The following is an 18,168-nucleotide window of genomic DNA, read 5'->3' as shown; positions in this document are numbered from 1 at the left end:
TACAGTGGCATGACAGATGTATATCAAAGATTAAATTTAAGCAAGCTATATTTTGAAATCCTAGATATCGCATCCAAGTCTGCACAGGTTAGAAGACAAGAAGAGCATCTATTGTGGCACAACAGGGTTTTAGATGAAACTTGGAAACCTACATCCTAAAAGAGTAGTTGATAAAATCAGCTTCTCTTAGAGAAAGTGAAGGCCACCTAGCCCCTCTCTACTTGCCCTAAAATATCCCCAGATGTCCAAACTTTGCCTTCATGAAGAAATGTTCCAGTCTTAGCTCCTACTAAAGCTTTAGTAAAGTCTTGAATCAATATTGCACCAATTTGGGGGCAAGGCACTCTGACAATTAAGTTGTGATCCAATTTGAGGAACATCCAGAGAACAGCAACAAGGATGGTTGCAACAGTTCTGAAAATGATTAGCAGTAGAAGGTGAAGATATCTGAAATTTTACAGCCTGAAGAGATGGCTGGGAAGAGATTTGATAACAATCTTCACATATGTGAAAGATTGCCTCAAGGAAAAACTGTTCTTCATTGCCCTCTGCATACAGAGAAAAAAAAGAAAAAAAGAAAAAAAAGAAAAAAAGATATAAATAGCAGCAAAGGAGAAGTAGATTAGAAATAGAAAAACTTTTTTTATGGGGAGGATCATTAAACACTGGAACATATTTAGGACAGGCATGAAATCTTCCCCAGTAACAGACTTTAAAAAATGAACTTGCCAAGAATGGCTTAGTAGTAGTCTTACTGTAGTTGTGTTGGTCTAAAGACTTAAGTGACACAAGATTTGTGGGGTGAAGTAATATATTTTATTTTATCAGCTGATACAGCTGGAAGATAGACACAAGCTTTCAGGCACGCCATCCTTCTTAGGATCTAAAGAAGCACCTGATCTTAACAGATTATGTGCCTTAAAGTCTATCTATTTTTTTTTCTAGCTGTGTTAGTTAGTTTAATAAGAGAATGGCTTAACTCTAGCTGATTCTGTTTTAGATTTGGACAACCTCCTGAGGACCCTTCTAACTCTATTCTGGAGTGTTCTGTGATCTGCTTAATATATCTAAATTGAGCCTAGTGCTATATCCTGAAAGATTAAGGAGACTTTGAATGTTCTTCCAGATTTACATGATGGATGAATTACTGTTTAAAGGAGAAGAACCTTTGATGTAAAATGAATTGTATTGTTTTCTTGCAACAAGTATTGTGGTATTTCAGGAAAAATTTTTGGATGAGTTTTTAAAGAGCCTTTAGTGATTGAAATCTAGAAATTTGAAAGCTATCAAATGCTACAATTTCTTAGGGTTTTACTTCCCAAGTTATTCCAAAACTTATTTTTTTAAGGCTAGTTTCTCAGGCTCAATTTTGGTATTTCTAATGTATTAGCTTATGTATTTAGTGCCACCATGTTTAAGGAATGATTTGCCTCATTTTTAAAAGCCTTTCAAATTTGAAAACAAAAGATATAAAACAATCTTTAAAGGCATATCTTGTAGATTATTTGCTACATGCTGCTTTTGATCGCAATAGTCGCAATTAAAAATATACCACTTTTAAAATGTTTTGTGCTTAATACTGCAAAAATTAATTTACTTACCTCAAATCCCAAATACCTTTTGCACAGACAACTGTTACAGATTTTCTGCAGATACAATGGATATATTATACACAGCAAAATATTTTATAAAATATTGCATAGATGCCATGCCATTTACAAGACTTCATTTGGTAACATTTTAAATTAAGAATTAACATTGTCATAAAAAAGATGAACTTTTACAAATGTAGACATGTATTTCCACAGAATATAGCCAAGTGATTAAAATGGACAAGACAATTGTGTTAATAGTTACTGGAGTTAGTATTTGCAGTAAAATAGGCAGCCTTATATATCAGATTAATATTTCTCATGTTGTAGTCTTTAGAGAACTACTCTTTGTGTACTGAGATTCTCTCCATGTACTCTCTCGTTACCACTCTAACACAAAACACTTATTTTTTACACTAAACTACATATTCAAGTATTCTTTATTAAGCAAAGGACACGCTTCCTTAATCCCACAGTGCAGAGTGTTTTCCTGTTGAAGCATTACCTAGGTTATTTGCAGCACACTAACTTTTCTTTCCAAATTCAGTTTGCATTGCAGTGTGGAAGAATCATCACATGCGAACAGTTACGAACTATTTCATAGTAAATCTCTCTCTGGCTGACATTCTGGTCACAATTACTTGTCTTCCAGCAACTTTAGTAGTGGACATCACAGAAACTTGGTTCTTTGGGCAGCCTCTCTGCAAAGTGATTCCCTACTTACAGGTATTGTATTACTGTGTTTGCACATACATTACCATTGTTATGAAAAAGAACAAAAGCATATTCCTAATCGAGACTATGTGATGGAAGTTTATCTCAGCTAGAGTAGATATCTCAGGATACCTGCACAGGACTAAAGGACTGTTCCACTTGTGCGTTACATGTTTATGCTTAATAAATATTGTTCTTGAGGCAACTGATTGGTAGACCTGGGCAATACACCTACTGGAACAATTGCCTGATGCTCTTTACTCTGGGAGATCATTTAAATTATTCAGAAAGGATATAAAGTAATAAAAGGTATATAAATAGAATTACTGGCATTTATACTCTCTGTATGTGGACATGAACATCTAGTAAGTGCCCATGACAGAGAATCAGTCCTTCTGAAGAACTCTAAACTGAGTTTATACTTTCATATATGCTTAGTGACTTACTGAGCATTATTTAGAAATAGTCAAAGTATCCTCATGCACTGGGAGCTGATCACATTGTGTCCCTTAAGCAATTATTGCCACTGTTCATTCATTATCAGTGGACTTAGTTATGAGAACATTTCCGTCAAAACGACTGGCACCTTTTCTAAGTATATCAGATTACACGAACAAACTGGGCATACTAGAATGACAAGCTGTTTGGACTTTCTGTCATTATAAATCAAAAGAATTCAGCAGAATTCTGAATGTATCCAGCAAATTTAATATTTTCAGTGGATACACTGTATGTTCAGGCTAAAGAGCCACATTGTCAAGGGGAATCATTCTCCAGCAAGTATATCCTCTATTAGGTAGAGTCAAAATCACAAAATTCTTTCAAAGCCTTCTTTCTAGTGGAAGAAAATCTGAAGAGAAAGTGAAATGATTGCCTAATGTACAGAGTGAAAGAATAAAACCAAAGTCACAGATCATTTCCTATATTGAATAGAAGGGTAAAATGACTTAGTTTGCTGTAGGCTGATTGTTTTTTCAAGAGAATTTCCATTCTTCCTGTGAAAACTGGAAAAGCAAAATGATAATACTGGTATCTGAGTATAGCATAGAAAAACAAAAAAAACACATTCTACAAAGGAAGAAGAAGGATCTAATTAGTGGTATTATGTTTTAAAAATAATTTTTAAGATAATGTTTTTTAAATTCTAAGTTGCATAATTTTATTCTTACAGCATCTGACCCTGATACACCTCTTCAGCTTGGGTAGCACCTTAATTTGTGAATTGTCCCATTGATTCCAGTGGGACTGCAACAGATGAGGATATCACACAAAATAAATAGATTTATACATTAGTTTGTAATTCTGTAAGAAGTCATTTAAAAAGAAGACTTTTTTCTGGGAATAGTTTCTATTTAATATTGTGAATAAAGAGCTAACTATGTTGAAAATACAATTCATTTTTAAAACGCTGAGAAAGTTTATATACTATTTTCTTTTCTTTAGACAGTTTCAGTCTCGGTGTCTGTACTAACACTGAGCTGCATTGCTTTGGATCGATGGTATGCAATTTGTCACCCTTTGATGTTTAAAAGCACAGCCAAGCGAGCAAGGAACAACATTATAATTATCTGGGTTGTGTCCTGCATCATAATGATTCCTCAGGCTATTGTTATGGAGTGCAGCAGTGTGTTCCCAGGACTAGCCAATAAAACCACCTTATTCACAGTTTGTGATGAGCACTGGGGAGGTGAGTGTGTCATTGACCATAAACACTGAATTTGTACTGCTGTTATGTAATAAATATATCAGGATATATTAAAATGAAGTCAGGTTGTATAAGCATATCACAAAATGTTTTTAATTATATAATCTTTCCTAGAACTACTGCTTTTCAAATACTCTGAAATTACGTTTTCTTTTGTATTGCTAAAAGTACATTTGAAACCAAGCTTAAATGGATGAGGCTGTCTTGTGTCTTGACCATGTTAATGTTTCCCAGAGGGGAAAAATGTTCCCACCCTTCAATGCTTATGCTTATATAATTCTCATTGATTGATGGACATTGCAGATAATACAAAGGCTGCAGTATTTAGCCTTCAGAAATAACTACATGAGAACAGAACTTTTATTTACCTGGGATACTGATTTTGCTAATTGCTGGTATTTGATTTAGTCTTTATAGAAAACTCCTGGGACTTCAGTGCAAATTGTATGTCACTACAGAATTTAGAGATGTCATTAATATGGAGTAGAAGGTTAGTCTACAATTTGGAATTTATCATGGACAAGATTATTTAAGTAACTTGGAAGATGTAATAAGTTTCGAATGATTTCATCCAAGAAGTGTTATTCTGCCTGTCCAGATTAACTTTGAATCTAACTTGTTCTGTGTTTGAATTCAACTGTGAGAATTCCTAAGGGTTGCAAGGGAGCAACTGCTTCTGTTTTGTCTGACTTCATCTATCAAGTAGTGCTAGGCACCCCCTTGAACGGTTCACACCCAACTCTGGTGGGTCTTGGCACAACTCCAATGCTAATAGAGTATAAGAGTTACATGCTGTGACTCTGACACTGGATAAAATGACCACCGGTAATATCATTATTCACACACAGGAAAATAAAGCCAAGTTTGCCAAAGCCTATAACTAAAAGGTGCTTGGTTAATAGCCTCAAGGCAGACTAAAATACAATCAGATTCTCTTTCAGAGCTGTCTCTGTACAGAAAGACTCTAGTCCTGTGAACAATTAAGATAAATTAGTTTAAGCTGTTTGAACTGATGAGGGCTCTTTCTGAAAGTTCCTCCTCTGCTAACTGCCTCTGCAGGGCCGGGGGAGGGGATGAATGAGGAGATGCCGGCCATCACATTCCCTGTTCTTTATCTCCTTCATCCCTCCTGGTCCCCTGGAACACTGCATTGGCTGGTGTACATGGCCGTTAGCTAGCTGGCAGCCATTCCAGGCAAAGATGTGCTGAAAGTTTGTAGGTTAATGGAAACCTCTGTTAATCTATGAGTATTGTACCCACTGTTTCACTGAAGAGGATGTCTGCTCTTTACTTCTAATGTTCTTTTTTCATCTGTGAACAATTTTGTATCCCAGTCTGCTGCTGGATGCTGCAGTATTTATGTGACTGTTTTCCTTCATAGCATTCACTCAGGGTACAATTTGTGTTCATCCATTTTGTTTGAAAGCTAATTATCCATGCGTTCATCACTTCAAGGTTAGATCTGCAGCAAAGATTCTTTTAATCAGCCTAGGAAATGAAAATGATGGAAAGCTCTGCAGTTAATTAATTAGGGAGTCAGAAGAGCATTTTATCAGGAGAACACAATCCCAAAATTTCAAGATCTATATTGGCCACTTTTTGATTTCCAACAGAGAAGTGTTACTTTCAAACTGCAGTCTGTAGTAGCTCTGGAACTATTTTAAAGAGTGCCTCTTGTTCCTTACTTGACTAGAATAGTTGCAGCCCACAGATATGCTTGAGCTAAAGCACCCATTATATAAAAGCACAAAGCTCCCACATGCATTTGCAAGACCCTACCCTTCTGGAGTGTATTTGTCCAAAATGAAATCTGACAATCTTCTGATTATGTTATGAGTCTCAACTCAGACTTTTGGAGAGGTAGAAAAGGGTATGACAAAGGCAAGTACTTATGCATAGAATAATGTTCTTTCTGTGTTTGGCTTCAGAAATGAAGTGCCAACACTCCAGAATGACATTTTGGTTTTTTTGTTTTTTTATTGAGTATAAAATGAAAATAATTTTACATTAAAAATACATGGAAGTTTTCTGAAGTAAGAAGATCTTTATTCCACTTAAAAATAACTATCCTACTTTTATACTGCTGCCTTTTTATGGAATTTTTCTTCTAATGATAATGCAGTGCCATTTCTAATTATTCTGCTGGTGCATTTTAACTATCTGTAAAATAATAATCCTCTCTTCACTCTTTCTAATAATAGCTTATCACTGACTTGAGAGAAAAACCTTTCTATGTGTAAGTATGTTGCTCATGTCGTAGAAGAACTTAGTAACTGTAGTGTTTGCCATGTATTACCAGTGAGGATAATATAATATATTAACATTCCTTTCAGACTATGGAGAATAAAGTGTCATTAGCATAAGTAATTTCCATTCAAATGAAAATGTCTTAAGACAATCAGTTGGACCAAAGCATAGAAGATCCAGTTTTTCAACTAAGGACTTGGATTTGAAATCAGACAGACTGCCAAACAGAATAACAAAAGAACATGGATAACAGGGCAGCAGTTTGAAAAGCCTGGTGAGGTTCGATGTCAGAGGAAGGAATAAAGAGCTAAYGTTTGCAAAGAATAAGGTTGCTTCTTTTTTTTGTGCTTTTTGACTGTGGGAAAATATAGGGTCAAAGCAAGCTAACTAGCAGGAGGTTGAAGGAAGATGAAATTTGTGTTCCTAAGAATAAGTCGTATTTGAAAAGAGAAAGTGGAGATGTAGAAACTGCACTTGCTCAAGGGACTCTAAGAAAATTCTATAGGAGAGTCAATTTGTGTGATGAGGAAAGGGATTACATTTGGTTGTTTATTGCTTTGTTTACAACTGCATATCACTTGAGCTGTCTAAAATTAGGGTACTTCTGATGAAACCTTTGTAGAGTATTGCATGTGCTTCAACTATCATATGTCCCAAGGGTGTTAAACTGTAAATTGCCAAGGTTGAAACTCTAAAAGGGGGTGCTTAATGACATTTCCCAAAGTGTTTTGGAAGCCTATACTAATTTGGGGAAGGTAAGGTTGTTGAAACATGAGGTACTATGGAGGAGTAACAGACAGGAAGCTGTGTCCAGGAAAATGTCAGAGACACCAAAGCAAGTGGCAGCACTGCACCCTACCCAGACTTAGGTCCAGTTGCTGAAATCCACATAAGTCTGGTGAGTGGCTGGAAGGACAGTCTGTTCAACACTGTGACGCTTGGATTGCCTTAACAGTGATTGTATAGTGGCGACCCTGACTAATAATAATATTTCAAGTATGCTATTGGAGAGCTGCCAGTGACTGAAAATAGAGCAATAGTTCAGCCTAAAACAAGGCTCGATTTCTTTTTAATTGCTTCTGGTATTCCTGAATATGAAATTCATTGCCAATTCTGGACTGAGGGTTTTTTCATTTCTAGTACTGCCTAATAACAATATTTCATTTGGGAATGGAGAAGGATCCAACATGTGACCTAGGCAGACTTATTTAAGGAGCCAGTGTTGGCCATAGTTCTATAGAAGTCTGTAATTGCTATGTGCTGAATTTGATGATAAAGTGCCAAAATAAAAGAAACATATATTGAAATGAGTTCATCATGTGTCCAAGACAGCTAACCACATTCTCTTAGAGCTGTTCATGAAAAGGGTGCTAGCCAAAGTGCATTAGCCAATCCTTTTGCATATGATAAAAAGAATATGGAGATAATTCTTTCCCAATACTATGTGGTTGAATGGAAACAAAGGGAAGACTTTCTGTATTCCATTTCCTCCTAGATTACTCATAAAATAGTAGAAAAACATATTTTCTTAATTCTGGAGAAAGTAACACAGCTGGAAATTACATTATTATATGAAGGTTTATATATCCTGTTTATTTAAGTATTCAGCAGTTAATTCTATAATACTAATTATTACCTGCAGTGCAGAAAAAAAAAAAAAAGTTCTAAATATTGATCCCTGACTCTTCCTTAAGTGTACTTTTCAACTATTAAACATACACAATAATTATATTACATAGTGTTAGAAGCTTTGGAAGTTCAGATATGACCTAAAACAGGCTAATTTGAGTGATACTAAAGAGCTCACAAAATTCTGATGTCCAGAATAAATGCAAGGAATGAGAACATTCAGACTACATAGTTTCAAGTGATTTGAAAATGTAGAATTTAAGGCAAAACTTCTGGGCCATTTTTATGCAGAAGTTATACAGAATATTGTTAATACTAAATTATTCTTTGTGGTATCATGAATTGATAATACAAGCATAATATATCAGGTTTTAAAATGTGATTTTAATATTAGCAAGCTGTAACTACGGTAATGTAGGAACATAAATCAGAAGACACTGTGTTGTGTAATCTGATTTTCTCTACTGTGGGCACCCACTTCCCAATATCTCTATTCATTAGGCTTTATCCTAAAAATATACTTTTTTACCTGTCTTGTGCCTGCTTATTGGTTACTCCAAAACCTAACAGAGATTTTTCTGAGACTAGGGAACCTGGGATCTCTCCACAGACACTCATAAAATCTTGGTAGTCTTGTTATTTTTCTCTATTGGTATTCTTAGGGAAGCTGTCAAGAATCAAAGAATTTCATTATGCATCTGTGGCTTAAAGGAATCTTTCATTTGTTAGACATATTAAAACCTTTCGAGTTCAGGTGTGTCTGAGTGTATGTGTGTTTAGTAAAATTCTGGCAAAATCCAGAAGCCGTAGTTTCACACCTCTTCCTCCTTGCTCCATTGAACAACAGGCTGGGACTGGAACACAGTACTGAGAAGGAAGCTTTAATACAAAGTTTTAAATTTAATAATCCCTGCAGCAGACAGAAGAAGGCCTGTTTCAGCATATTGATTATTTATCAGGCAGAGCAATCATACTATCTGACTGGTACTGAGTAGGAATGCTGACCCCAGTCCAATCCCTGTGACCACTTGTTTTCTTTTTCTCTACTTTCCTCTTTTCAGGGAAACAGGGACCAGTAACACAAGAATCATTAATTTCTTCTTAAAGAGATGGTTATTGCAACTAAGAATGATCTGCCTCTGTCCCAAAGCCTATTAAGTGACCCATGGAAGGCAAAGATGCTTTTCTCCTCTTCTGCTTGCGAGTGAGAGGATCAGAGGTTCCAGTCAGGCAGCTGATATATCACCAAGCCCACAGGCTGATTGATGTTCTCATTCAAGGAGCTGGGAACTTACCCAGCTGATAAATGAATGCTATCCCAAACCAGTCCTTCCTCCTTCTTGCCACTGTGATTATCAAAGAGCTTTAAAGCTTTTCTTTGGCTTGAGAAGCTAAACAGAGTCACTCTTCTTAAGGAAAAGTTCTACAAAGTGCTTTGCCCTGGGTGGAGGAGGGACAGGTTTCCTTTGATGTTTCGCAGCTGGCACTTTCCAGGTRGCTAAACTTCAAAGGCAAATGTTAGGATCTTCCTCCAACCTGGCTCATCAGTTCTTTGTAGATAGCTAGGCTCATTTAATGTTTCTCTTTATTTGGAATGCTAAACTGGAAGCCATAAACTCCAGATGGCCTTTTAAATAAGTACTGTCCTTCTACCTGCAAGGGGCCTGGCTGCCTGCAGAGTATTGATGAGGCAGGTGGCACCTCCTTCTTAATAGAAAGAATGTACTCTCAGCTCCCTCACTGACCTTCCGTGATCCCAGTAAGTCATGTTATTCCAGTTTCTCCTTAATCTCTCCACCTGTGAAGCATGAACAGCAGTATTTCCCTGTCTGACAGGATTGTTGTGAGGCTGCATTCCCTGAAGTGCAAAATCATTTTGAGATCATCAGTAAATATACAAACCCAAGTTATTGCCAATTATAAAACAACTGCCCAGAATGGTCTGCCTTCCCCAGGGACATTTGCAAGAGCTAGCAGCTGTAGCTGCTCAGTTAAGAACTGGTAAGTTGGTTTGCTGAGGAATCTCAGAGCAAGTAAGGAGCTAAATCCTGCTCATCTGAATTGTTTCAACCCCGATCCATCAAAGCTGTCAGCTATCAATGACTATGTCTCTATTGCCTTTGCTAACCATGAACATGTGTTAGATTTTGCCATACCAAATTTCTATTTCCCTGATACCGAAGTTTTTCTGACTGGTGAACAGTTTCTCTTCTACTACATATAGTAGCTTGTGTAATGTCCATTCCATTTCTGAGGCTGTCCATAAATGTTAAGTTGTTATTAATATCAACATTTGGTAATACCAAATTACATTTGGTAGTACAAAAATGAAACTAAGTTTTCCAGGTACCCACTGCACATTCTGCTATAATCTAAAAAGGAGGACTCTGATATAACATTCTTAAAATCATAATATATTCACAACTCTTGTAAGATATTCATCTCTAATCAAATAATATCCATAAGCTGTCCTTTGAAAAGAGATCACGCAATGTTAGGACATGAGGGTAGCAAAACCACTGTTCTTAAAGTGGAGTCAAAATCTCAGGAATTTCCTAAGTTTAGAACACTTGACTGAAATAATTCTAGTTTTTATTTTTCCCATGTAGTTATAATAATATATTACTAAGTATAGCTTGAAGATACATTTATTCCACCACTGAAAAAAAACACTGAAAAGTGTTTTAAGAAGTGCCTGTGTTTCCTCTCATTGATATTCTAAAGTGTATGCACTTCTGTGTTGTAGTCTGTGTTCTTGGCTTATGAGAGACTGTACAACTCACACAGCACATACAGATACATACAGATACAGATACATAGTAGCCCTCACAGAAGGAAAACTAAAGATAGTTACACAACCTCTTAAACACATTAAAAGATGAGATAGTTCAAATAACTGGTTAACTACTGATAGATAATGACATGTTCTATCTTTCACTGATTTAATAGAACATAAACTTCTCGCACTTGGCTTAAATTTGCTCAGATGTTCTTAATTTGGCTCAAAATATTTTTAAAATGTATGTATATTTAAATATACTCTTTCTTTTTGAATTTTCTTTCCAGCTGAGGTTTACCCCAAAATGTATCACACTTGTTTTTTTCTGGTGACATACATGGCACCACTGTGTCTTATGGTGTTGGCCTATTTGCAAATATTTCGAAAGCTTTGGTGTCGCCAGGTAAGTCACTAAAACTAGCTCTGTTTGCTTGCTGTTGTGACAGTGTGTCTATTCTCATGTATAACCTTCTCCATATGTTCCATATTGTCACTTAGGATCTGACTTGTGTAGATTTTTACACTCAGCATTATTACCAAGTTCAGTTACACTGCTGGGTACAGCTCCCCAGGTTAAGAACTGAGATGCATTTAGAAATGAAGGCATTCGGACTGCCTTGCTCAGGTCTATGCGAGACTTCTGAGAGGGAGCTAAGGAGAGGAAAAGAGTACAGAAAGATTAATTTTAGGGAGAAGAAAGATCTCTCCCATTCTTTTTGAAATACTTACTGAAAGATAGACATAGGTGACCTTATATGGTGATTTTATACTGCTAAAATATCCTGTAGCAGTCAGAAGTTAGGATTATCTTTCTCATTTTGTTAGTAGTCTGTTCAACTGTTGTTTTTTTTTATTTTTCATTTTATAAAGTATCAATTTCATAGCGAGTCCAGTCTGAACAAAAGTTGGACTCGAAAGTACAACTATCAGAGCTGTGAAATTGGAATTGTCTGCTGTGAACCTGGATATTATCAGTCATGTTTGATGTCAATTATTACAAATAATTGCAATAGTTTCTAATATAAACATAAAATTTCTCAAGCTTCAAATTAGAAAGGTCAAAAAACAATAAGAATATCTGAACAACAAACAAACAAACAAGCTCACAAAGAACATTTGAATTGAAGTGGCAAAATGATGTGAATTGTTTTCAGGAACATTTTTCCAATAACAGCATTTCCAAGTGGTGTTAGCTTGCTTGAGAATCATTTTCTGGGTGCAAGCAATGCTATAATCAATCATGCATCAGTTCATGGTTCCATTTGCTATCTACTGCTTTGCCCAGGATTTATCAATAGCTATAGCCCCCCTATTTGTCATTCTATAAAGGGCAATAAGCTCATCTTGTTGAAGATATGATGCAAGCTATTCTCTGTCCTGTCCTCTCAAAGAGCTCTAACAATGGCTGTCATTTACGTCAAGATATGAGCGTGGATTATTTCTCTCTCACCATTATGTTTAGTACTGTCTGAATTTGAGGCTGTCCTGTCTTGGGCATAATACAGAAGCACCACATCAGAAGCATGTTCTGTATAGTTCAATTTAATCCTTTAGCGAAATCAAAAGTATACTTTAAATTTCCAAGTATATGTATGTTAAAAATAAAAATCAAATCTCATACTGACAAAACACATATCTCATGCAAATAATGAAAATATGGGAAGAAGCAAAATTGGCTTTAAGGCATTTTGATATCATCTGTTCATCAGAATAGCAATTATTCTCATTTCTAATCATATTAAGTTAAAACAGAAGAAAAATCTTGCTGTTTTTCTTTATTATTTTTGTTTTTAATTCCTTACATTTATAAGATTATATAATAAAATAGTATCAACATAAAATTTAACCTTTACAATTTGAGGGGACTCTCTTCACCAAAAACAAAGGCTTAGTTATGTTAGTTTTGAAATTAAGTTCAGTCTAACATAGATTTAAGATGCTTTATGTTGCATAATTATCTGTCTCTCTTTTTGTCCTGTAGATCCCAATGACCTTATCACTATTATCCTTCTCTTCTGTGCCATCCACCTATTATCTCAAACTAACCATTAATTAAGTTAATGCAAAACAATTATTCTTAACCTGTGTGTTTTATTTTGTATCCCCCTGTTCTATTTCATTGATTTCCTGCTAATTTTAATAGAACTTCAACAAAAGGTTCCAACAGTTGTAAATCAGGTTTGAGGGTGCTCATAAATACTAAATTAAGAACTTGTCTGTGCAAGGAAGCTATGCATGAAAAAATGCAGGGTCCAAATTAAAACATAATAGCAATTCTAGAACAATTCTACATGTGACTACTTTTATTTTAGAACAGGTCTTTCCCTTTTAACGCTCTTTGTTTCAGAAATAAGTATCCAAAATTTTATTTTCTTCTGGTTAGTTTGTGTGGATAAGCCCTAATTTTTTTTAAATGATACAACAGAAGATCTGCATTCTGCAGGTACTTTTAAATGTGAATCATTTTATACTCATGGGACTAATTATACTGTAAACAATTGCACTGCTCATGAATACGACTATGTTTCTGCCCAAAAGTTTTCAGAAAGTATAATATTGAAATCATATTATGAATATCATTGTAATAGGATCTCTAAAAAAGTTATTGCCATCTATAGTCTTTCACATCTGGCTTCAGAAAAGAAATAATTTTGAAGAACTGAAGCAAAATTCTTATAGGCTTATAGGAGGGCAGAAAAAGTAAAGACTGAGGTTTTTTTAATAGCCTTGGTGCAGCATCTACCCATAGCAAAGTGTCTTTGGCTAACCTAACTCTCCATATGCCTTGGCACTCTTCCATGATTCCCACTCTCTTCATCATTGCATATACGTTCAGTTTGAAGACCTTTACAGGGATATCTATATTTTAGCTATGACATCTTTAGCTGCTTCATTGTCATTTAGGTTGCATGCTTGAAAATTTTACAATATTCAGAACCATGTAGGCTTTAAATCTTTGTTTTCTCGTGACTGAAAAGCTACTTAGCATCTTAAAATAGCAGCATATTAATAGGATAGACTATTCTGTTATACAAGTAAATATTTAATGTAGAACTTTACAGCAGTATAAATTTATAGTAGTAGGGTTAGTAAGTGTGACAGTCTGAGGATACAAGCAAAGCAAGGTGTGTGGGAAGTGAAGACATCTTTTACTACATCAGTTGATATATTTGTATAAAACACCAATTTTTGTCCACTGTTTCAAGTGTGTCTGACAGCTGGTTTGTTTCTTTCAGCTGCATCAATTAATTTAATAAAAAAGCATACTTCTCCCTGTAAGTTTACCTTGTATATGTCAACATGTCTATTTTTTTGTTATAGCTACCCACAGTGTTTGTTTCTCAAAGTGCCAATAAAGAGGATGCCACTTACTGTGTTCATTTTTAGATCCCAGGAACTTCTTCTGTTGTTCAGAAAAAATGGAAACCTCTGCAGTCCTCAGCACTGCCCCAAGGGATGGGACAATCAGCAAAGTCAAAGATTAGTGCAGTGGCGGCTGAAATAAAACAGATTCGTGCAAGAAGGAAAACAGCACGTATGCTAATGGTTGTCCTCCTGGTTTTTGCACTTTGCTATTTACCAATTAGTATCCTCAATGTCTTAAAAAGGTAAAAAATGTAAACACTTGATAAGCTTTCTGCTAAAAACAATTCTCTGTGGTGTGATACCTTTTATTCCAACAGGTACTTTTGAGAGAGAAGCCTATATATTTCATGATAAAGAAACTGAAAATACACATAAGGTTGCAAAAAATATATAGCTAACCTATCTATAGTACAGAAATTGAAGGCCAGATTGCAGAACTCCTATTAGCAAGCTCTGATTCATGAAAATGGTGTAACCTACCTCCACATTGTTTCCTTTGTCATTTACATGGGTTTACAGCTTGTTTGCTGTAAATGCACGCACAGACCAGCACCACCTAAAGGTTAGTGGGAGACTGCAGTGTTCTGATACAGCCCCGAGGACTGAGAAATACTGCTTTCTAACCTAAGCTCCATCATGTGCAATAGTGAGACCTTAAGCTAATCCTTTAATATGTATATGAAGCTGTTTTTTACATTTTCACCTTTTTCTGTCTTGTTCACTTGGGACAGAAAATTGTTTACACAGTTTTTTGTGCAGTGCTTAGCAGTCTGAGACCTTGATATAGTTATATCTTTAGAGTCCTTTGGAATATTGATAAATAATGACATATAGCAGAAGTTTCTATCTTGAAGCCATTTGCTAATTTCCAGGAAAAAAAAAATCTTAAAGTAGAAACCCTCTTTTGTTGGAGGCTTGTGGTTGAGGAACATTTTATTTTTTAAGGAATAATTTCAAGTTGGACATGGAAGCTTAAATATATCCCGCTCAATTCTGACACTTTCCTGAGGCATAATTTAAGTGCTTATTCATCTTCAGTTCCCTTGGTAGGTGAAGCAGAGAGGGACATGTATTTCTAGAAGGCAATTCAGGTCGCCTATGAGCAGAACCACACTCTGCAGAGAAATTACAAAGGCTGCATAGGCTACAGCAGGCATCTAGGCCCCTAGTTAAATTTTCATTTAAATAGCAAAAGTCAGATGTAAGGAATGTGGGCAAAGCAGATTTCTCTGGAGGACAGAAGCTGCTACTATGGCCTCTATAGCTCATTTTGGAGCCAATTTAGTGCCATTCTAATTCTACAGAATGACCGTGTACAGGAGACAGCCCAGAGCTGAAAAGCACAATGACATGAATAAGACAAAAGCAACTTGGCTAATCTAACAATCATTTACTTAAGCTATTTAGCAGAAAAATCATGCATCTGCACCCCTACAAAGCAAATTGCTTATGGACTCTACGTTGTACAAAACCATTAAGAAAAGAGGCTGATAGATGGGGAGAGGTCTTTATTCTTTCAAGAAAGCTAGCAGTGTTGAATCAGCTTTTCTGTGATATTGCAAATAAGTCATCTGAGATAAATGTAGAGTAGAAGTTGTGTGTGACTTCTTCTTATATGATTTCTAATTTTGCCATCTTTCAGGTTTGCTTTTCTTTTCCCTTAGGGTTTTTGGGATGTTTAATCATGCTGATGACAGAGAAACTGTATATGCCTGGTTCACATTCTCACACTGGCTTGTATATGCAAACAGTGCAGCCAATCCTATTATTTATAACTTCCTCAGTGGTAAGTTGCAGTTACCTAAAATTCAGGTTTAATGTTTAGCTTAAATGTAATGAGCCACAGCAATGATTAATAGCTGTGTAACACCAGCATAGCTCCTCCAGTGGGAGCTAGATCCTCTTTTTGGAAGAAGTTGCTTATGTATCCCGTTACTTGCAGGCAGTGTATCTATAAGTAAATTAAACAGTGCCAGGGCATGGGTCCAAGTTCTTGAATCTGACTGTCCATACCACTAATTTGTTAGAAAAGTCCCTGGCATGACTTTGGCCTGAAACATTTGCTATTCCCCCACACACTCCCTGGATACAATCTGGGAGTTAGCACAGGCCAGTGGCTGTCACCAGTTGGCATTTTATTTACAGCCATCAGATTTTGCAGGCTGTGAGGGTTTGATAGTATGGGCATGGCCAGACGGTGCTAATTAGGTTTCAGGCCAAAGAATGCACCAGGATGCTATTTAGTTTACTAGTATGGATTTGTCTTAGTTTGGGTTTGTCTTATTTGATTTTATTTGGAAAGCAGAATCAGGACCTAAACTGGTCCACCGCAGTTTTTTATTGTGCGTAGTGTGAGGATGACTTGAACAATTTACTCTGAGCTCTAAAAGCAGGTTAATGGGCTATCATACACTTTGAATTTTCTTTTTAAATGTACTCAAGGTGAAAAACAAATTAGCCATGCCCTCTCATTTCACATGTCAAATAACAATTCAGTCATTTAAGCCTACCAGTGCTTAATCATTTGCTTTCATTAGATATGTTATTAATCAACAGACTGTCTACAGCATAATTGCAGAAGTCATTGTAGTTAGTCTGTTCTGTCTAGCCAAGAATAGTATGGGATTCATACCATGTCTTACATACATTCTTATGAAAGTTGTATCTTTCCTGTCTTTCCCTAAGCTGTTGAAATTGGGACTTCCTACTTCAGTGGTGTTAGAAGGACATTTGCATATTCTGGGTTAATTTTGCATTAGATAACTGCTTTTTTCTAATCTACAAGCTTTGTTGAAACATAGTTTATGACATAATGTTTCCATGAGTCTTTTTTGTGATTGACAGGGAAATTTAGAGAAGAATTTAAAGCAGCATTTTCTTGTTGCTTCTTTGGCATTCGCCATCACCGTGATGAGCGGCTTACCAGAGGTCGTGCCAGTACAGAGAGTCGAAAATCCTTGACCACCCAGATCAGCAATTTTGATAACRTTTCAAAACTTTCAGAACATGTTGTATTGACCAACATAAACACACTTCCAGCAAATGGTACTGCACCTGTTCCCCATTGGTAGTATATTTGTCTCTATGTCTTTTGATGCTGTGTGGCTGTAGATGATGTTTTGCTCTATATCCATTATCTGTCATCATTCTCCTGTTTGGGCCTGCCCTGTATTGACTTGTACACAAAAATCTGTATTTCACAGTAGCACCTGGATCAGGAACCATAAGCTATTTAAGAAAGGGTAATTAAATAAGTAATAGAACATGCTTAAAATGTTTGACAGTAAGAAAATTAAGATCTATCCATTAGAAATCCCCTTAGACTTCAGTCAGGGAGTCTTTGCTTAAAATTTGCAAGTGCAGTTTGGAACATTTTCATGTAGATCATTTTCTGGTAGATCTTTTTTTTAGTAGATCATCTTTATATTGTTAAGAGACAGTGCCAGTCACAGAGTGAGCCGGTCAGCTACCTGTTACAAGCAGTAAAATCACCTTAAAATCTATATTTTATGTTACAGATATCACAGCTACACTGAGCCCATTGAAATCAGTGGAACTGCATCTCCACATACCAGGAATGAGTATGACTTCAAATTTAGACGAAGCAGTGAGAGTTTCCGCAGAAGACACCAGCGCAGCAGAGAACGCAAAGCGGGACAAATTCCTCCCTAGCATAACTAAACTTACCTCAATGGAATCACAGCAAGGCTGACTTTGGCTCAATACTCTTAAGACCACCTGAAAATGGCACATTTTTAGCTGTGTTGCAGACTAGAACAACAGGACAAAGGGATTCCTTCAAAATGACTGCCTCTTCTATTTCTTCTCAGTCTTATGGAAACATGCTTACCTCAGTATGAGCTAAAGAACACATCTTTACAAGTCTTTTTAAAGATTGGATTGTACCATACTTTGTAAATATTGTAGATATTTATTTTTATACATTTTAGATGCTGTGAAACATTCTAAATTGTATCATATAAAGAACTATAAGCATTTGAAAGCAGTCTCAAACATCATTTATTTATATCCTGTTTCTATTAATGAGTGACTTATTTGCAAGGAATGCTTACTTATGCACTAGTGATATTCTGGAATTATTTTGCACTTCTTTTCCTGCTACTTCACTTGCAGTA

At 35.9% G+C, this 18,168-nt stretch overlaps 1 protein-coding gene across 1 annotated transcript in view; it reads left to right on the top strand.

Annotated features, from left to right (window-relative positions):
* The window catches only part of HCRTR2 (hypocretin receptor 2), a 29,940-nt gene extending 12,196 nt beyond the window's left edge, over positions 1–17,744 (top strand). The window contains exons 2-8 of the mRNA XM_026074262.1: positions 2,140–2,318; positions 3,750–3,993; positions 10,954–11,069; positions 14,054–14,274; positions 15,697–15,818; positions 16,877–17,077; positions 17,551–17,744. Of these exons, the coding sequence (XP_025930047.1) occupies positions 2,140–2,318; positions 3,750–3,993; positions 10,954–11,069; positions 14,054–14,274; positions 15,697–15,818; positions 16,877–17,077; positions 17,551–17,744 (1,277 nt within the window). The remainder of the gene's footprint in view (positions 1–2,139; positions 2,319–3,749; positions 3,994–10,953; positions 11,070–14,053; positions 14,275–15,696; positions 15,819–16,876; positions 17,078–17,550) is intronic.
* The last annotated feature ends 424 nt before the right edge of the window (positions 17,745–18,168 follow it).

This window comes from Apteryx rowi, unplaced genomic scaffold (assembly GCF_003343035.1).
Source record: "Apteryx rowi isolate R43461 unplaced genomic scaffold, aptRow1 scaffold_383, whole genome shotgun sequence".
Lineage (NCBI taxonomy): Eukaryota > Metazoa > Chordata > Aves > Apterygiformes > Apterygidae > Apteryx > Apteryx rowi.
Note: the sequence above shows the minus strand (reverse complement) of the source record. Positions and strands in the feature narration are given on the sequence as shown.